The following is a 22,062-nucleotide window of genomic DNA, read 5'->3' as shown; positions in this document are numbered from 1 at the left end:
TAAGCTCAGAGCTGAGCCGCCTTGAAGGCAGTAAGTATTTTAAATGGGAACATTTGGTGCCGGAAGTGACAACATCGGTTATATTGAGACAGAATCACCGGGATTATCACAGTTTTGACCCTGGAAAGGTTCTTGATTCCCGGAAAGGGAGACATTTAATAAAAGGCTTGTTTTTTATAGTTGAGGAAAATTAAGGCCCGGACAGGGGAAGGAAGCCACCAAAGCAAAGCCAGCAACCACAAAAAGGCCATCAGAGCACACCTTCTCAGCCAGAGCCATCTGGCTTTGAAGCCCACCATCGTTTACCAACTGGGTGACCCGAGCAAGTCTCTTAACCTCTTTGAAGCCTCAGCTCTCTCATCCATGAAAGGGAGATAGTATAAGACCTTCTTTTTGGCAGAGTGCAAAGATGAAATGAGATGGTACCCATTGCCTGGCACACGAGAGATGCTCAATAAAATTATTTCTTAATTATACAAGTAATGCGGTGACTGTAGGAAAACTGGAGAATATGCTATTTTTAAACAAATATTTAAACAAGTTTTCTTTAAATCACGTAGGTAAGCTTTCTGTGCTATTCATGTGTTTCTATATCTGTTAGTATTTTCCTTCCACATCTCAGTTTGCAAGGGTAGCTCCATTTCCCAGTTAGCTGAGACTGGAATCAGCACAGCAGTTTAAACAGCCACCGTCTACTCGGAAATTCTGTGCCTTCAAAAGCCCAGTGAGTCATGGGTGTGAATGAACGCAGACGAACCCCATCAGCCGTGTCTTATGACTTTTTTATTTATCTCTGCATTCTCAGCTGCCGCTGCCAGGGCTGAACCTTTAGAAATATCCCAGGCATTTTGAATGAGCTTGGGGTATAAACAGCTCTCCTCCCGTTCAGACAGGCAGAAGCTCTGTATATTAAATGTTGCCTTTAAGGGAAATGGAAACAAATCCGCCCGTGTATGTTTAAACACCTCCTCTAAGAATGCAACAAATTAATAAGGAATTGAGAAATTATTTCCATCGGTACTCACTCATTATCTTGGCCGTTGGTCTGGAACCCAGGGCAGACAGGGCTCAAGTCAAGAAACCCCAAGGACTAAGAAACCTAACTCATCAAACATTAAAAGAGGGGAATGGGACTTAACAACTCAAGAGGTTCATCCACAGAGTTCTTTCTAATAGGAAGCCCTCTGGTGTACTGAAAAGAAAATGTGAATATTTTCAACCACTGAGTTTGGTGAGAAACATATTTACCTCCAAACAAAACTACATTTTTAGAAAGGATCACTCATCTCACCTATGTTGTTCTTACCCCATAAATGTCTCCTAAATCCCTCTACTTCTGTCTATTCCCATTGCCACCAGGTCATCGGATCCGTCCCCCACCTACAGCCACACTGGTCTTTCTATAAGTCCCATCTGATGCTGCCACTGCCCAGCTAAAACCCTTCAAAGTCTCCCTGCTGCCCTCAGGGTCAAGTCCAAAGTCCTTACAAGGCCCATGAGGCCACTGCTCTCTCCTGGCTCCCCCGTCACGTTGTATCCTGCTTTTGTCACCCGGGCCTTCTTTCAGTCCCCCTTCCAAGCCCAGAGGCTTTGCCTAGGTCCCTCCCTGCAGCTCACGTCTACTTAATTCCCAGCTCACTCTCATCTCAGCCGAGGGGAACCGATCTAATTCCCCTGCTAAGGTCTCTCATGGCACCCTGAGCTTCTTCGAAGCCCTCGTCACAGTTTGTAATCAGGAATTTTGTGATTACTGGAACAGTGTCTGGCTTCCCCACCAGACTTCGAGTTTCCAGAAGAGCAAGTTGTTGGCTTCTGGTTCCCACTGTGTCCCCAGCACTTGGCACTGTCCCATCCCGCACCAAAAGCAGACGCTCTGTCAATCTTTGCTGAACCAAGGAATGAAACCCCGCTCCAGCTTCCTCTGCGAGCCCCCAGCCCTCTCTCAGCCTCCAGGCTGTCAAAATGACACCCAGCTATTCCAGCAACACAAAGCGTACTCCAGTTCCGTGGGGACGCCCAGACTGTAGTATCAGAGAGGCCAGTGTTTGCGTAGGGGCTCCAGCACTTACCAACAGCATGCCCGAGAACCCTCTAGAAACTTCTGTTTCCTCAGCTACAAAATTGGGTTCCTCGTCGATCTCATTGCACAGGATAATCTTGATATTTAAATACAATAACTGAGATCACACACAAAAATCCACCAGAAGCGTGCCCGACACACAACAGATGCAACAGGTGCATGATAAATGGCCGTTCTTGCTGTGATTCAAAGATTCAAACCGCTGTTCGCCTGGTTTCCTAGGCTAAGCCCCTTCAGCCCCTTCAGCCCCCACGAGGTAACCAAAAGCAACAAGACACACAGGGGGCCCGCCTGCCGCCTTCCTTCTTGCCTCCCTCTGCCAGCGCCTACTGTGTATTTGTTGACGCTAGACCTAAAATGGTGAACGTGTCAGATGGAACCATGGCCTTCCTGGAGCTTACCCATGTGTGAATTAAAAGATAAGTGCTTTCAATATGTAAACGACATCCTAAATCTTAAATATATACAAAGATTTAGGACTGAGGACATTGATTTGGCGCATGATATCGAAACACTTCTCTTTGGCTAAAGTGAGAAACATTTCATGTCTGCTCGTTACGATTGCAATTCCCAGGCTGATAGGAAAGACTTGAATGTCAGCGCACCATCTGCTCACAGGTGTACTGCTCCATTTCTGCTACCTGTTGCAACTTTCAGTACAGCTAGCAACAATAAGAACAACAATGATGGAAATAATAATTATTATTATTATTAGTGCTATTTATTGAGTCTTACAATATGTCAGGTGCGTATCAGGCCATATATCCCTACATTTTCTTTAATCTTCAAAACAACTCTATGAAGGTATTATTATCTCCATTTTTCAGATAAGAATACCAAGGCTCAGAAAGTTTACTGACTTTTCTAAGTTGCAAATGTGGGATTTGACTCCTCATTTGTCTGTGCCTGTTCTACTGCTTTTAGGGGGATCATCTCAAAGTTTGAATTAAAAGATTAATGTTTTCAATATGTCAAAATATCTTCAATAGCTGCACAAATGAAATTAAACTCTCTTAGGAATGAAAGCAGCCATAGCAGCAATATTTATATGAAATATTAATTTCGTGAAATTTAGAAAGACGTGTCCAATAGGAAAATAACTGAGTTATGTAGCTAATCATATGTAAATTAAATTTATTAATATAGGAGGATATGTTTACAATGTAGAGTCAGGTGAAAAAGGCAGGGACACATGAAAATAATTGCTATGGAGTATGATCTCACTGATGTAAAATTAAAGATAGAGATGCATTTTCAAAAACACTGACAAGAAAGATAACTGGAAATCCAAAGAACTCAGAATAGCCAAGACAATCTTGAAAAAAAAAAATAGCCAAGTTGAAGGACTCCTACTTCCTGATTTAAAAACTTACTATAAAGCTACAGTAATTGAGATTGTGTGGCACCGGCAAAAAGATAGACATATAGATCAATGGAATAGAATTGAAAGTCTGGAAATAAATCCTTATATTTAAGGTCAACTGATATTCAACAAGAGTGCCAAGACCATTCAATGGGGAAAGAACAATCTCTTCAACAAACGCTGCTGGACAACTGGATGTCCACGTGCAAAAGAATGGGGTTGGACCCTTACTTCATGCCATAGAAAAAAATTAACTCAAAATGGGTCAAAGACTGAAATGAAAGTCCTAAAACCATAAAACTCTTATAAAAAATGAATAAATATTCATGACCTTGGATTAGACAATGGTTTCTTAGATATGACACCAAAAGTACAAGCAACAAATAAAAAAATAAATTGGACATCATCAAAATTAAAAACTCTCGTGCTTCAAAAGACACTAAGAAGGTGACGAGACAACCCACACTGTAACTCATACAGCTGATAAGAAACTTGTACCTAGAATATATATAAAGAACTCTCACAACTCAACAATAAAAACAAGCCAATAAGAAGGTCAAAGGATCTGGACAGACATTTCTCCAAAGAAGATATACACACAGCCAATAAGCACGTGAAAAGATGTTCAACATCATTAGGCATCAGGGAAACATGAATCAAACCACAATGAGATACCACATCACACCCACTAGGATAGCTATAATCCAACAGACAGATAATAACAAGTGTTGGCAAGGATGTGCAGAAATTAGAACCTTCATACATTGCTGGCGGGAATGTAAAATGGTTCAGCCACTCTGAAAACAGTCTAGCAGTTCCTCAAACAGTTGAACCTAGAGTTACCACATGACCCAGCAATTCTACTCCTAGGTATAAACCCAAGAGAAATTAAAACGTACGTCCACACAAAACCTGTGCGCGAATGTTCATAGCAGCATTATTCATAATAGCCAAAAAGTGGAAACAACTTAAATGTCCATCAACTGATGAATGGATGAATGAGGTGTGATACATCCATACAATGGAATATTATTCAGCCATGCTATGGGCTGAATTGTGTACTCACTCAAATTTATATGTTGACGCCCTAAGCCCCTCATGTGACTGTAGTGGAGACAGGGCCTTTAAGGAGGTGACTAAGGTTAATGAGGTCATAGGGGTAGAGCCCTAATCTGATGGCACTGGTACCCTTGTAAGAAGAGGAAGAGATACTAGAGTCTATGTAAGGACACAGCTAGAAGGCAGCTTCTGCAAGCCAAGAGAAGAGCCCTCACCAGAACTCGACCATGCTGGCACCCTGATCTTGGACTTCCAGCCTCCAGAACTGTGGGAAAATAAATGTCAGTTGTTTAAGCCCCCCAGTCTATGGCACTTTGTTATGGCAGCACAAGCTGACTAATACAAGCCATAAAAAGAAATGAAGTATTGATACATGCTGCAAAATGGACGAACCTTGAAGACAGTGTGCTAAGTGAAATAAACGACTCACAAAGGCAAATCTATAGAGACGGAAAGTAGATTAGTGGTTGTCTGGGCTTGGGAGGAATGGGGGTCTTGGGGAGTTTATGGCTAAGGACAGGAGGATTTCTTTGGAGGGGGTGACGAAAATATGCTAAAACTGATTATAGTGATGGTTGCAAATTCTGTGACTATACTAAAAGCCACTGAATTGTACACTTTGAATTGTATGATATATGAATCACATCTCAATGAAGCTGTTTTTAAAAAAAGGAAGATGACATTTCAATAGTGGTCATCTCTGGTGGTGAGACTTACAGTTACCTACTTTTTTCTTCAGTTTCCCACAAAGGGCAAGTATTACTTTTATAAGCAGTTAAGAAGAAAGTTATTTTTTTAATTCTGTTAAAACAAATGCCAGCAGAATTCTCCTTTTCTACAAAGCTGATAAAACTCACGCCTCTGCAGGGTTCAGATACACGCTAATGACAACTCCCCGGGCCAGGCTTTTCAGTGTCTAACGTTCTTGCACATACATCATCTCGTGACATTCACAACCGCTCTGTGTTGTAAACAAGGCAAAGACTTGTTTATATCCTGCTTCCTCCCTAAAAGGATTTGAGATAATTTACAACAAAATATAGTTAATAAAAATAGAAAAAAGAAAACCAAGACTGAAGAGAAATGGAAAATTTAGATATGCTAACCAGAAGAGTCAAGAAGTTGCTATAAATGAGCTTTAAATTGAACTGTGAGGTTCCTGGCAGACAAGGCAAAAAGAGAAAGTTAGGGAAGAAGCAGACCATTTCCTCAAGGGAAGCAACATTTTTCCTGGCACCATTTGCTGGATAATAGTTCTTATATGAGGATTTATTTTTGTAAAAAGATTTAATGGAGTTTGACCAAAACAACATTTTCACAGAAGATGCTGAAGTACATTTAATATGGCTCTTTCTTAGAACTACCTTAATTTTGAAAGCCAAAGATATACCTACCACCTTGGCAGATTCAGGTTAACACCTAAGATCATAGGGTTCAAGTTTATAATCTGACCGAACCCAGTGGTTTTCACCTTTTTAAATTGCCACCTATGATAAGAAATACAATTACACTGCTTTTACAGTACACAAACACACAACCGAAACAAAAATTTCACCAATTAGCATTTCCCTTACTGTAAGCAATACATACTGATATTTCCTATCTCTATTCTATTTCATTTTTAAAATGCTTGTGGCAACCCATTAACTGATTTCATCATCCACAGTAGGAAAAACGGCTCTAACGTGATTCAAAAATTGTATGTCACTAATCATTACTAACGTGTGTGAGGTATTAGGACAAAGTGTGTTACCTGCATTGTCTCCTGTGGGTCTCTCTGGGACCCAGTGAGGGGAGTATTTTAATTATTTCCTTTGTACAGATGAAGAAACCGACGCATAGAGAGGTTAAGGAACTTGCTGAAAGACACACAGCTAGAAGGCTGCCAAGCAAGGTTTGAATACAGATTTTGGGACCCCAAGCCCAGGACTCTTTCTGCCATTATTAGCTGCTCACTCTGGACAGCTTCAAATGTCATTTTGAAACTTCTTAAATGACAAGTCTCTAGATGCCACGAAAAGCAAATGAGGCCAACTCCCGTGCACACGGTGACAGCAGGACATATGCAGAAGACAGTCTCCTCTCCCTCCCTCCTCTGATGGGACAAAATAAGGCACTTTTTAAAAGTTTTTCTATACACCGAAGTATTATCAGTGACAGCACGGTGGGTAACTTTTTTTGATCTCTTGATACTTTTCTGTATTCTCATAATAAGAATGTATTACTTTGATAAGGGCACAATTTTTAAATTATTTCAAAAGGAATCTGTCTGTCCTTCTTAACATCTAGCCTCCACAGCTCTATACCTTTAACATTTTCCATGTCCTGGACTAATGAGAGTTGAATCTGAAAATTGGCAAGACACTTTAGCTGCTCAGATCCTAAATTTAGATCCTGAGGGTGAATACCATGCATCAACGGGGCTGGACTGGCGCTCACAGGGAGAAGCAATTAGACGGGTGGGACCACTGCCCTTTAAACGGGGCTAACAGGCGCAAAGGGACATGTGCTTCGTGCCCTCAGCAATTTAATCAGAGGTTGTGTCTTGATGGATTTCATATGAAACCAAACACCAACAGATGTCTCCTGAGCATTTGTAATCCATAAATAACATCTGTGCATTGCAGCATAGGGAGGCAGGGAAGAGGAAAGGGTCTGGAATCAAGTCGCCTGCTTCTGCTGCTTCCTTGCTGGGTGGCCCTGGGTACATTGTTCGACCTCTCTGTGCCTCAGTTTCCTCATCTATAAAATGGAGACCATAGCAGTGCCTACTTCAAAGGGCTACTGTGAAGACTGAGTTACTATAGGGAAGTGCTTGCCTCAGAGTAAGCACACAGTGAATGTGAACAACCCTTGTTATTATTTTTGAAAATATGGATAACCAAAAAGAAAAAGAGTCACCTGCATTTCTATTTTAGAAAAAAACAAAACAGGCAGAAATCAATCAACCCATCAATTGCCTGTATTACTACCACTTAGAAATAGCCACTATTAGCATTTTGGGGTTATATTCTAGTGGACTTGTTGTCTTTGTCCATTTATATATTATGTGTAAGCATATATTTTCACCTTATTTGTTGGCTTGGAAACATTTCTGTTTACTTTAGATTGACTTTTTCCATAGACTGTTTACCAAGCTGGGTAATTTGGGAAGGGGATTATGTAACATAGATTCATTCATTCAATCAACAAATATTTCTTGAGCATCGACCACATGCTGGGTGCTGTTCTAGGTGCTGGGGATGGAGCAGCGAACAAAACAGGGAGAAAAAAGGCCCTGCTGTCATAGAACTTATACAGTGTGGTCACACAGACAACAAACAAAATAAATCATTAACATCATGGGTGATTCAAAGGAATTAAACATCTAAAAAAATTATTTACCAGTGACTAAGTTAAATGTATCGCGTGGTCAAAGGCGATTTGTAAAGGAGCTAACATAGGAACTGCAACATCTATGCAGCCCCATGAAACACATGCAGGAAACGTGGCACCCAGCCACCCTGGAGTCGGCTTCGTCCCAGATCCTTCCTCACGGCCGTGGTTGAAGGGCAGCCACACACGTTTCTTTATTTCTCCAAGGCTGCAAAGAAGAGATAGCACCAACACCAAGGTCTTGATCTACGCCCACCAGATATGGTATGCTGTAATATAACTCTGGAAGTGGCAGTTTTTTTAAATTAGCCTGTAGATAACATGTTAGATGGGGACCAGTAGGGCAGGGGGTTGGGGGAGCCAGGACAGCCAGTGAGAAGGTGACATTAAGCAGAGCCTGATGGAGGTGGGGGAGTGAGCCATGAGGATATTTGGGATCTGTGACTTCAATTTTTCCTCTCAATTTTTTTTATTGTGGTAAAATATACATAACATAAAATTTACCATCTCAACCATTTTTGGGGTGTGCTGTTCAGTGATATTAAGTACATTTATATTGTGCAACCATCACCACCATCCATCTCTAGTACTCTTGCATCTTGCAAAACTGAAACTCTGTGCCCAGTAAACAATAACTCCCCCTTCTCCCCTCCCCACAGCCCCTAGCACCCACCATTCTACTTTCTGTCTCTGTGAATTCGACTACACTAAGCACCTCACGTAAGTGGAATCACACAGTATTTGTCTTTTGGTAACTGGCTTATTTCACTTAGCATAATGTCCTCAAGGGTCATCCATGTTGTAGCAGGTGTCAGAATGTCCTTCCTTTTTAAAGCTGAATAATAGTTCATTGTATGTATATACCACATTTTTCTGATCCATTTACCCATTGATGGACACTTGGTTCCTCCCACTTTTTAGCTATTGTGAATAACGCTGCTATGAACATGGGTGTACAACTGCCTCTTCAAGACTCTGCTTTCAATTCTTTTGTGTATATACCCAGAAGTGGAATTGCTGGATCATACAGTGATTCCTTTTTAAATTTTTTTAAGGAAGCATTTTGGTTACACCATTTTACATTCCCACCAACAATGTATAAGGATTCCAATTTCTCCACATTCTCACAAACACGTTATTTTCCGGTTTTTTTGATAGTATCCATTTTATTGGGTGTGAGGTGGTCTACGCCTTCATTTTAATTTTTTTGTAACAGCTTTATTGAGATATAATTCACATAGCATACAATTCACCTATTTAAAGTGCACAATTCAATGGTTTTTAGTATATTCACAGATATGTACAACCACCATCACAATCAATTTTACATTTTCATCACCCCCCAAAGAACCCCCATACCTGTTAGCTATCAGCCCTCCCCCCATGCCCTCAGTCCCCCAGCCCTAGGCAACTACTAATCTACTTATGTCTCTATAGATTTGCCTATTCTGGACGTTTCATATAACTGGAATCATATAATACGTGGCCTTTTGTGTCTGGCTTCTTGCACTCAGCACAATGCTTTCAAGGTTCATCCATGTTGGAGCGTGTACCATGTATGGTGTGCCCTTCATTTCCATATGGAACCCCTTTTGCACTTTTAGAGAGCACGAATTCCAGACCTTTCCCTCAGCCTAACAGTCCGCAGACTGACTGCAAAGAAGGCTGTGAGAACAGCAAGGCGGTATGATGTTGTGGAAAGTTCTACATTTCTTCAGCTCTGCCCTTAGCAGCTGTGTGACCAAAGGCAAGTGACTTAACCTCTGAGACACAGTTTCCGCCCCTGAAAGATGGGGGTAATAATAGTTTATACTCATTCAATTTGTTGTGAAGTTTAGAAATAATACAAATAAGGTGCCCGGCACGTAGTAGGCACTCAATAAATTAGAGCTTTCCTGAGGATCATGGATCTTTGCAGATACCCACACCACAGCAAGAGCAGTTTCCCACTGCCCTCCCCCTGTCAGCTCCAGCTTTCATTCAGAAAGAGTCACCCCTGGGTGTGACAGACCCAAATGTAGTGACAGGAGAGGCCCTCAATCTAGGACATATGTTTCCCACTCCTCAATATATGATCAAATGAAAATCTCCTTTAAACATCCCTACTCTTTTCCCCCAAACTCCCCTAAATTGCCAAATACCCAGTCCCCCCTTCCCTCTCCTCTCAACATCTAAACCTCCCCACTTACTCTCTGGCCTTCAACTGTCCGCCCCACTCTCCCCAACAACAGCCCAGGATGCTCACCACCTGAAGTATTGTTCTTACCTCAATCTTGAGATCAGATTCCCAAACCCAACCACCACCACCAAGACCACAGCAACAGTTTTCCAAGGTTTGGCAAGAATCTCTTGCCCAAGGGGCAGGAGATTCTACAGCAAATGCCTATGGGATTGGCTGTTTTATAGAGATTTCCTGGTTTACCCCCTCCATTTTTCTAAGGAGAAAGCAAGGCCCCCCTAGCAGGTAAATTGCAGAGTTGGGCCAGGAACTCAGATCCTCTGAATTTTAATCAAATGAAATTGCATTAGTGAGAAGAGCCTTGCAAAGGAAGGTTTTGAATCCAAAGCCATTACTGGGATCTTGCAGCTAATCCATAGTAGGAGGATTTTGCTGATGTGGTTACAACACATTCTCTACTAAGAATAAACCCATGTAATCACTTTCTTTGGCCTCTAGCCTGACACATCCTTATAAATTTCCCCCAGGGGATTCTAATCTGCAGCCAGGACTGAGAACCAGAGCTGTAGGTAAATTACCTGGAATAAAAATTTTATTTTTCTTGACAGTTTAAAAAATATTACTAAAACCCCAGCCACCAGCTATTACCATTCACTTTGTGCCAGAGATCTATTTAGTAGCATACATAGTATTTAATCTTATTTAATCCTCACAGGAGGCCTCTGTGACAGGCCCTCATTGTCCCCATATAACAGAGGGGAAAGTGGGTCTTGAGAGGATGACAACTTGTCCATGACCACAGCGATGGTAAGAGGCAGGACCGCAGGTCTGTCAGACCCCAAAGCCAATGCTCTTAATAACGACATATATTAACCGTATGTTGAATGTTTATATTACCAATAATAGTTACCATTTATTGATCCCTTGTTATTATGAGCCAGGCACTATTCCAGCTCATTTCATCCTCACAAAAAGCCCATGGGGTGGTTACTAATATTAGTATTTCTATATTATTGCTATGCAAACTGAGTCACAGAGAGGGTGAGCAACCTGCACAAGGTTACACAGTTGATAAATGGGAAACTTAACCCAATCTGCCTCCATGAGCCTTCCAGAAGTTTGTAGATTAATCTAGATCCTACTAAAGCATTCTGCATCTGCATAACTGCAAGGAAGAATGCTGAACATTCAGATGAGGGAATGAAGTTAATGAGGTTGAAAGCAGCCATTTACATATACTTAAATTTGGGATCTTGAACTTTTGGGGCTGACCATTTAAAAAAGGAAATCATCTTTTATTTTACTTTGTAATTTCAGCAGAACAGCAGGGGATCTTTAAGCATTTCAATAGAAGGCATGTCCTAGCTGGGCAGACTTTTGCAAATTTTAAGTGAAAAGATACGTATGACAGTTGATGTCATCCAAACATCCCCGCCCCCGGTGAGTCTTAAAAATAGAATTGATGAAAGTCATAGCAAGGCAAGAAGTTGCTAGATTTCTTTTAATCAAATTTTTATTTCTTTGGCAGGTTAAAGTGGAGAAAGAACTGAAGTTTGAGGAGATATGAGAGAAAAAATTAAAATGAAAGTGACACCTTCGATTTACAGATATATTTCTTCTTAAGGAGCCATTGGATTATCAAAGCAATCATCTCATTTAGAATTATTCCCGAATGTAATCATTCTCATTTTACAAGTAGGGAAAATGAAGCACAAAGATTACATGGCCCATCAAAAGTTCCAAAGCAGGCTGGTGGCATTAAGCATAAACTGATGCAGCGTTCTGGGATGATAGTATGGTGATCACTATCTAAACTTAATATATTCATGTCCTTTGACCCAGCAACTCCATTTCTAGGAATTTATCCTATAGGAATACTTCTATAAGTAAGCAAGAATATATCCACAAAAATATCTATGGAAGCATTGTTCATAATACAAGCCAAATATCCATTCATAGGGATTGGCTAAAAAAAATATGATACTTATCTGTCATCTTTATGGAACCACGAAAAATAATGAGATAAATCTATATATATTGGCATGAAAAGATGTCAATGATATATTGCCAAGTGAAGAAAAAAGCAACTTACAGTACTCTAGCCATAATATATGGTTGCATGTTTATAAATATATGTGTGTGTATATAGATTGATAGATTCATAGATAGATTGATAGATGGATAAAGAAACTCCATGTGCTGACACCCTCAATAGTGGTTGTCTCTGCAAAATAAGTCACTGAATATTTGACCTTTCCTGTTTATGATAGATTACGTTTGTTAGTCACAAACAGTCACAGCTAATGCCAGAATCCGTCTCCTGGGCCACCGGCTAGAGCGTTCTGTGCACCTTTGGTGGCAAAGCCCTTCCCTGCTCCTCGTCTGCAGATGGGCAGGGAATCTGGAAGGAGGGAGAGAAGAACATCCTCATCCTTATCCACTTCCCCCCGGCTTCCTGTGCTAATGGAAACGATTCCCAGAAACATGGTGATAGATCCTGAAGCTTTTGGACTGGGGACTCAGCCTCCTTTATCCCCAAACCTCCCCTGTTCCAGTGGCCTGTGGTGATTTCAGTGCTAGTGTGCAGAGCGGGAGGCATGGCCAGACGATGCCCACAGTCCAGGCTGGGGGCCCTGGTACCCTGCTGAGAAGATTTGCACAGGGCCCACGCGCCCTACTGGGCACACAGGTAAAGTAACTGGACGACGTGGCGTGAGACGGCCTTCGGTTCCCTGGCATCCGGCAGACCTGGTCTCCGGCCCTCCTGGCTGTGTGACCTTGTGTGAGTCATGTATCCTCCCAGCCTGGGTTTCCTCATCTGTGCAGTGGAGACAATATCCTCTCTCTGAGAGAGCAGGTGTGAGGACCAGGTGGAAACAAAAGGTGCTCAGTACAGCGCCTGGCACACGGTGCGTGCTCGAGTTCCAGGGGCATCCTAAGGTCACAAGCACAAGGTGTGGCCAAGATGACATGCTTATTTTAAGAATATCCTTAAAACCCAATCCTAATAGTTAAGATTTGTCATTACAATCTAAACTTAAAATACTAGATTTAAAATCAGGAAAGGAAATTTCTCTGGATTCTATCTCCATCCCCACCACAGGCTTTCGTCTTTTCCCTCCAGAAGCAAATGCTGCTCTAAGAAACTCATTATTATATTTAGGGAAAGGATGGTGTTCACTATGTTACGTCTCCTCTTAATGAGAGAAAAATCACCTCCAGGAATAAGTGTGCTTCCAAGAAACTTTTTTAATCTTGAGGACACAATAAACAATCTAATGATCCTGTTTCCTTCATTGGTGTGGCTTCTAGGAAGCTCAGAGCCATATTTCTATTTATCGTAGGAACATTTTTGAGGTTATTATTCACATTGCATAATGTATTAGGGAAAGGCCCAGTGTCTCCCGAACAATTGGCTTGTCTTTTTTCTTGCAGACACTGTGAATTATGTAACAGACATTACTTCCCTTTTGCTTTGTCTCTAAGAAATATCTAGCAAGTATAGGCCTTGGAGTAATCGTTTTGCTTACTGCATTTAGTGGCTTTATTTTTTCCATAATCTTAATTTTTCCTTAACCCGATTACCACATTTATCTAAAAATGTTATATTCTACATGTTTCTATAAGCTACGACAAACCACTCTCGGTTTAAAGAGTATTTATACACATATAAAGAATATACGCACACATACAAGAAATGTAATCTGATGTCATATATACATATATATATATGAAATGTAATCTGATGTTATGGGAACAATTTCTATCATTTCTTTCTTCCTCCTCATATTAGATTTTCAAATAAAATATGGATATTTGATTACAAAGCACATTTGAAAATAATTACTGACTATACAAAGTTAAAAATATGCTATTAATCGAGAAGGGATTTTTGACCACATCCCCAAAACGACTCAGGCATCTTCTCTTGGATTATGTTGGCTGCAATTCTTGTCACACACATTTTAAAATAATTCCTGCAACTGTCCCAATGGACAGAGACTCAAGGATAACTTCACACCATTTCTGTCCTAGAAGAAAATCCTGTTTGGGACGGCTTCTGAGTCAGTGTAACATGAGACGGGCTATAAATGACCACGATTCTACCCGACAGCTGACGCTTCTCTCCCTCAGACCTCCCGTCTGCACCAAGGTTGCTGCAAGAAATGAACTTGGCAAAATGTCTTCATATTACAAATACCAGAGCATGATATGGATAAAATGGAATGCCCTCAAGAAACGTATGGTGTTTGTTTGCTGGATTTGTATGGAGGGGAGTTTGTGGGTTTTTCAGATGAAGCTGAAAATCCATTTTTATTTTCAGTCCCTCTGTTTATTTTCTTTATTGCAAATCTAAAGGAGGACTAACGTGTGTTTAACGTTCATTTTCAAATTGCTTCATCAGAGGTCTTTGGGGTCTAATTATGGTGTCACCTTGGCTGGGGGGATTTATTTTCTAAACCTCCATACTCCCCAGATTCATAAGGTTTAAAACAGGAAGTAACTCTGCAGTGCGTGAGCTTAAGATGACTCTGCTTGGTGACAGCTGAGGGGGATGGAAGCTTGGCCTCACCTGGTGGGCGGCAGGTTGTATCCTGCCCCCTCCGAGGGGCTTCCCTCAACGCAAACCCAAACACAAGAACCTGAAGGCCAGGTCATAAGAAAGCGGACAAGCAGTATGTCACGTTCAGGAGGATTCCTAAGAGGGCTGGGTCTGCTGGTGGAATCCAAAAGAGCGTCTTATCTCCCTGCGTCTCCCCTCAGGTATGTGTCACAAGAGTGGACACTGAAAGGGGACTCCAGGGCCCTAGCCCCAGGTCCTCCACTGGCTGTGTGACCTTGGGCAAGTCCCTCAACCTTCCTGGGCCTCTACTTTTTCATCTGTAAAATGAAGCCCAGAACTCCATCCATCAGATACGTCCAGACCGCCTGCTCTGAGCCAGGCCCTGTGCTGGGCGTGGGGGCATCACAATGAAGGAGACAGACACGGTCCCCACAGGGAACCCCATGGAGCTTAGAGTTTCGTGGAGGAGAGCGACACAAAATTGCTTAAAAGCACACAGGTATTTTAATAATGACAATAACTAACATGTATGGGAACTATGTGCCAGGACTTGTTCTAAAGATCATCTCTTGGAACCTTTAACCACAACTGTATGAGACAGGTGTTATTATTAGTCCTATTTTGTACATGGGAAATCTGAAGCTTAACGAAGTTAGCTAGATCAGAGTCACACAGATAAAAGTAAAAGGATTCCATGAACAGGTGTGGCCAAGTCCAGAACCTCGTCCTTAACCCACTGCGCTGTACTGAGTTCCTTCTTATCTGACCACAGATCTGGGGACAGGGTTAGAACTGGCTTTTGTACCCGAGGGACATTTCACAGGCTCGTGGTAAATGGGAAATTTACCCACAAGCTCACATCGCGGCATTCACTGAAGACCCCATCTTGTTGGGAAAGCACTGCTCCTTCTGGAGCCCCCAAAAGGCGGCCAGGGACGCGAGCAGCAGGTGGTCGGGATGGGAATGCTCTCACCTTGCCCCCTGGCTGCTGGCCGGATCATTCAATCCAGGCTGCCCTCCCCGCTACACAGCAAGCCAAATCAATCAGTCAACCAACAGCAAATCAACTCCAAAGAAAAAGTAACAACAGAAACAAACCGGCACGTTGCACTTTCCCTGACCTCTGAACTGATTACAGCCCTGATTGTCTTCCATTTGTGAGTGAAACGAAACAGCGGTTGTGCGCGTGGAAGAGAGGCCTGTGCTGAGCCTGCCAGACAGTTAACAGCTCAAGCTGCTTCCTCACAAGATCCTAAAACTGCCCATTTGATGAGCTCCTCCTCCGCACCAGGCGCTGTCTGCGTGCTGGCTCACTGAAGCCTCAGAACCCTGTCCACTCATTCATTCATTCACTCACTCACTCATTTATTCAACCCATATTTATTTGCTGCTCATTTTATGCCAGGCACGGAACTGGGACAAAGACGTTGTCCTCATGGAGCGTACACTTTACTGAGAAAGATATATAACTGCCAAGTAAACGGATAATACATGTACGATCATTCACCAGCAGGACGTCTCTTGCTGCCCAGGGCTCAGGGCACGCAGGCCTCGGGGACTCCACGCTTTAAAGAGGGCACACAACAACTGGGGGGCCAGCACCTCCTTCGGGTCTCAACTCTGGCTGACCATTAGAACCAGGGAAACTTAACATTAACATCAATGCGCAGGGCCCATCCCAAAATAATCAAGTCAGAATCCCTGGAGGTGAGGCACTCGTATTTTTTTAACTTAAAAATTTGAAATAATTTTGAATTTACAGAAAAGTTGCAATAATCATCCATTGTTTATACTTCGCCATATTTGCTTTTCATTTGCTCCCTGTGTGCATGTGTGTGTACGTGCACATGTGTGTTACACGTTATTTTTTTCTGAATCATTTGAGATTAAGCTGCAGATCATATCCTTTGATCCCTAAAAACAGTAGCGTGTATCAAGAATGAGGAGCTTTCTTACATAGCCCAAGAACGTTGATCAAAATCAGGAAACTTAATAGTGCTCTGTACTATTATCTAAAATCAAGCCCATACTCAAAGTTTGCTAATTGTCTCAATAATATCTTTTATAGAATTTTTCCCCATCTAGGATCCAATCTAAGATCATGCACTGCATTTAGCTGCCATGTCTCTTTGGTCTCCTTTAATCTTGGTCTTTCTTGACATCGGCATTTTTGAAGAGTCCAAATCAGCTATTTCCGAGCACAGCCCTCAAGTGGGGTTTGTCTGCTGCGTCCTCATGATTCGATTCAAGTTCTGCATTTGGACAGGAATAGTGCCTAAGCACGTGTCATGTGTGTCCTTCTCGGTGCATCATACCAGGAGGCACACAGTGTCAGCTGTCCCATTACTGGTGATACTGATTTTGAACACGTGGTTAAGGTGGGTCTGCCAGGTTTCTCTAATGCAGAGGTGCTGTATTTCCCTTGGTGTTAGTAACTAATTTGTGGAGAGAGATTTTGACACCTAAATATCATGTTCCTCATCAAATTTTCACTCTATGGTTTAGTCCTTATTTGTGTGTTTGTTTCTTTAATTTATTTTATATCCATATGGACATCTGGATTTTTATTTTAGTCAATAGGTTATAATTCATTACTGTCACTGTGAATTTTGACACTTGTCCCAGATTTGCCCAGCAGGACTCCCTTCCAGGTGGAGCCTATATTCTTTTCCTACATCCCCATCATTTTTTTGAGGCTTCTTTATTTTCTAGAATAAGATGTTCTAGGCTCATCTTTTACTTTCCTTGCTTCAGCCCTGGATTCAGCCATTTCTCCAAAGAATCCGAATTCCATTAGAATGAGGGGTACTTAGAAACCAAGATTTGGGCACTAGGAGTGCTCATTGCTTCTAGGATTTTCAATCCATAGCTTTGGTATTTTTAGAAAGCTCCCAAGGTGATTCAAATGTGCAGCCAATATTGAGAACCACTGTTTATGATGAAGGGGCCCAACTATCACCTAAGTAGATGGCTGTGGGAAGGAAAGGGGAGAAGAAATTGTAGGAGCCGTGGAGTCGTGAACCAATGCAGTATGTTTCAGACCATGGGTAAAGACACATTAGTGGGCCATGAAACCAATTTACTGAGTCATGTCCAGCATTAAAAAAAAACAACAAAAAACAAAAAAAAAACCCTAAATAGAATAGAAAATACCAGAGGGTCTTACATATAATAACAGGATTTTTTCTTAAAACTATTGTTTTAGTTATGTATATATGAAATCATCTGTATGTTCATATGTACTAGATTGTGACATAAAACTATTTCTCATGGGTCACAGCCCAAAAAGATTGAGAAGTGCTGGCCTAGAGGAGGGTGCTATGCTCTTCTCTCCTCTCTTAGAGAAGAGTGGGTGCTCCCCCACCCAAGCCCTAAGGCAGGGGAGGGAAGATCCAGGAGAACAACTCAGAAAGATGGGGGTGTCTCCTTATCCTGTTGGATGTCTGCTTTAAAGGCAGCTTTACACACAGATCATTCCCCTGTGCCGACCTGAGCAGGTTCAGCGTGAACTGGGCAGACACGCTGGGGCAGAGACAAGGAGGGCAGTGGAGAGGTCTGCATGTCCACCACTGGTTTCCTGCGGGTCAAGCGGACACTGAGAGGTCACTTGAACTATCTTTCCAGTGCCCCAGCCAAGATGGCTGGCCTTTGGGTAAGGAGACTCCCAAGAGCAAAAGGCTGGGCATGGACTGGCAGAGGTGGGATGTGGGACGGTGGCGGAGAGGTGGAGCCGGAGCCAGATCCCCACAGGGGAGCTCTGCCACCTGTTGTCTCCCCCGAGGAAGGACTCACATAAAATAAGAGAGTCAGAGAGCCAGCCGGGGATGCCTGCCCACACGAGCAGGAAGCAGTCTCAGCCCGAGGAGCGGCAGCCACCGAGAGAGGATCGCAAGGGAAAGGGAAGAGAAGGATGCCCTCTGTATCTATCTCCCTCCTTCCCACCCAAACCCGCCGGAGGAGAAAGGGGCGTAGAAGAGGGCAGGGTGGAAGCATGAAGCGGCAGACACTTCTTCGCCCACTCCCAGCCCCACTGATGTGGGGCAGAGGGGGCGGGTAGGCGTTAAACTGGGTCTGAGACGGACACTTTAAACTGGACTGGACTTGATGAAGTTAGAACATACTGAAAAGACATGACATCCACCCAGTATGCATGAAGGGACTGGAAAGAGAGGTTCGAGAGAGCAGGGTTGAAGACAGTTTCTGGAGAGAAAAGAAAACTTTTGTTTAGACCCCACCATGTTGAAATTGGTCAATGAACTGGTTCCTGGTCCCTTTAGCTAGGGCAGCTGGGGAAGGCCCCTCGGAGGAGGTAATGCCCAGGCCTGGAGGATGAGAAGGAGCTGGGGAAGGGTGATTTGGCAGAAAAGGAAGAGAAAGGGTAGAGTCCCCGAGGTGAGGAAGGCGTTGGCATATGGCAAGAACAGAAAAGAGACTGGAGAGGCTGCAGCTGAGTGAAAGGGGACAGGTACAGGGTGGGATGGGAGGTGAGAGGACCCGTACTTCGGGGGTAGGATTGAGGGAGGTAGGATTTTTTTCATAGGTTTTCATAATTGCAAAGTACTGTGTGCTTATTTAAAAGATTCCAACAGAGCGCCTCCTCCCCTCTAGTCGGAATTCCTAAAGGTCACTACCGTGAACCTGTTCTCCCAGGCTGTTTAGACAGCTCTGTGTTTCCATGTCTATATATATATATTTTTAATTTTATTTATTTATTTTTTTCCCCCAGAGCCCCAGTAGATAGTTGTATGTCATAGATGCACATCCTTCTAGTTGCTGTATGTGGGACGCGGCCTCAGCATGGCCGGAGAAGCGGATCGTCGGTGCACGCCCGGGATCCGAACCCGGGCCGCCAGCAGCAGAGCGTGCACACTTAATCGCTAAGCCACAGGGCCGGCCCCATGTCTATATTTTTAATGTGGATGAAAACTTAAGGTTCTGCAATTTTTTTCCACTTGATAATGTATCATGAATCTCCTTCCATGTTGTTGGTTATATAAATAATGCTAAATCCATACCAGTCGTTAAACATCACAATGCCACTGTAGTTGTTGACTGGAATGACGTTCCAAGTATGTTCAATGACAAGTAGATTATATAACAGAATGTACAGATGTACATGTAACAGAATGTAAAATGCTTCCCCCCTTTTTTGGGGCCCTGAGCTAACATCTTTGCCAATCCTCCTCTTTTTGCTGAGGAAGATTGGCCCTGGGCTAATATCTGTCCCCATCTTCCTCCACTTTATATGGAACACTGCCACAGCATGGCTTGATGAGCACCGTGTAGGTCCAGGCCCAGGATCCGGACCCACGAACCCCAGGCCGCCAAAGTGGAGCACACAAACTTAACCACCATGCCACTGGGCTGGCCCTAAAATCCCATTTTTAATAAAATATGAATATATATTTATTTGCATCATTTTGTACTGGAAAAAGTATAGCAGGATGTGCACCAAAATATTAACAGTGGTGGGATTTCTGGGTTTTTCCCCTATTATGGCAATTGTTTTTCTAATTTTCCTACCGGGAATTTGTACTAAATTAGTTTAAAAATAAAAAAGTAGGAAAACAAATAGGACTAAATGGTGACACTTGCACATGACAGGTGATGTCATTCCTTGCCCTTCAATGACTGTGCGTGTTTGACGTCTCACAAGAGGCGGCAGGACAAGCATAAAACCCCACTGTGGTTCAGACACACAGTCAACAACTTAGAAGAATAACTACCCATCACACTGATGGACACCGTGTTTCCAAAATGATGGGTTATTCTTGATGTCTTGTGGCTTAAACAAAAGAGACCTGCAGACACAGGATGACTCTGAATTTGTCCCTGAGTGAGGGACATGGCCATGCAAATTATATCACATCACCACTGTCATTCCAGAGCAGAATCTTCATATGTGGCCACTTCCCCCGTACACACTTAGTTCCCTGCAGACACAAGGACCCTATAAAACCTCAGAGGGCTCCCTTCTTTTTTTTAATTAATTAATTTTTTTTTGTGAGGAAGATCGGCCCTGAGCTAACATCTGCCAATCCTCCTCTTTTTTTTGCTGAGGAAGACTGGCCCTGGGCTAACATCCATGCCCATCTTCCTCTACTTTATATGGGACGCCGCTACAGCATGGCTTGACAAGCGGTGCACCAGCGCGCGCCCGGGATCCGAACCGGCGAACCCCGGGCTGCTGCAGTGGAGCGCGCACACTTAACCGCTTGCGCCACCGGGCCGGCCCCAGGGCTCCCTTCTTGAGCCTTGGCTGAAATCAGGCTTTTCCCGAATAAACTAAGGACTGCGAGCGAAGCAACTGACCTTTCTGTTCTTGTTTGGCCCAGAAAACTTGGACTCGCTGGCGAATGTGCTTGTCCTCACGCAATTTCTTCTGCCACTGACGCAATTCTTGAATCTCAGGATCACAGCGAACCTGGAAAATCCCCGCAAAGCTTTAGTTCCCTTTCTACACACCTCCGTACAGCCTGTTAACTCGGCATGGAAAATCCTTTACAAACCAAGTGGATGTACTTCTGATTCTAAATGAATTATCTCTACTCTTAAAGCTTACGTAACATTTGAGCATAAATGAGGTTGTGTGAAGATTTGCTAAACTAATGGTAGGTGGAGAACATTCTAGATCTGTGCTGTCCAACAGAAATATAATGTAGCCACGTGTGTAATTTTAAATTTCCTTGCAGTCTCATTTTTAAAAGTAAAAGTAAACTGGTGAGATTATTTTTAAGAATATATTTTATTTAACCTAAAAGATCCAAATAATATCATTTCAACACGTAATCCATATAAAAATATTATTTATGAGATATTTTACTTTCTGCTTTCCATACTGAGTCTTCAACATCTGGTGTGTATTTTACACGTATAGCACATCTCAACTCGGACTAGATACATGTCAAGTGCTCAATAGCCACATATAGCTGCTGGCTACTGTATTGGATAGCACAGTTCTAGATTAATCACAGTTAATGTATTAATCACAGTTCCATTTAACACCAATTGACTGAGTGGCTGCTACATGCTGGGCTTTGTGCTAAACACTGGGAATCAAGAGATTATTCCTGATAATTTTAATTATTTTTATTAGTTTTATTTTATCATTACTATATCTCATATTTATTAAGCACTTATGTCCCAGGCATTGTTTAAATGTTTCACAAATTTTAACCATCAAACCCACCCAATAAGGCAGGAATGATTATCCCCATTTTACAGAGGAGGAAACTGAGTTTAAGCAGTTTGCCAAGGCGCGGAGCCAAGAAATGGTGGAGCTGGGATTCAAACACAGGCAGACTCTTCCAGCTGCCCTGGACTTAGGGACCTAGAGCCTAGTAGGAGACAGAGTCTACAGGACTAAGATCAATAAGGTGTGGTGAGAGTAGGGATATCGGTGAGTACATGGGAACCCTGAGGGGGCATCGCACCCAGCCTGG

General features: G+C 42.7%; 1 protein-coding gene across 1 annotated transcript in view; it reads right to left on the bottom strand.

Annotated features, from left to right (window-relative positions):
• Positions 1 to 22,062, bottom strand: part of IQCK (IQ motif containing K) — a 117,372-nt gene that overhangs the window by 9,777 nt on the left and 85,533 nt on the right. The window contains exon 8 of the mRNA XM_087417064.1: positions 20,933 to 21,044. Within this exon, the coding sequence (XP_087273190.1) occupies positions 20,933 to 21,044 (112 nt within the window). The remainder of the gene's footprint in view (positions 1 to 20,932; positions 21,045 to 22,062) is intronic.

This window comes from Ceratotherium simum, chromosome 26, assembly GCF_057802395.1.
Source record: "Ceratotherium simum simum isolate JZ-2026a chromosome 26, ASM5780239v1, whole genome shotgun sequence".
NCBI lineage: Eukaryota > Metazoa > Chordata > Mammalia > Perissodactyla > Rhinocerotidae > Ceratotherium > Ceratotherium simum.
This window is presented reverse-complemented; position numbering and strand designations above follow the sequence as displayed.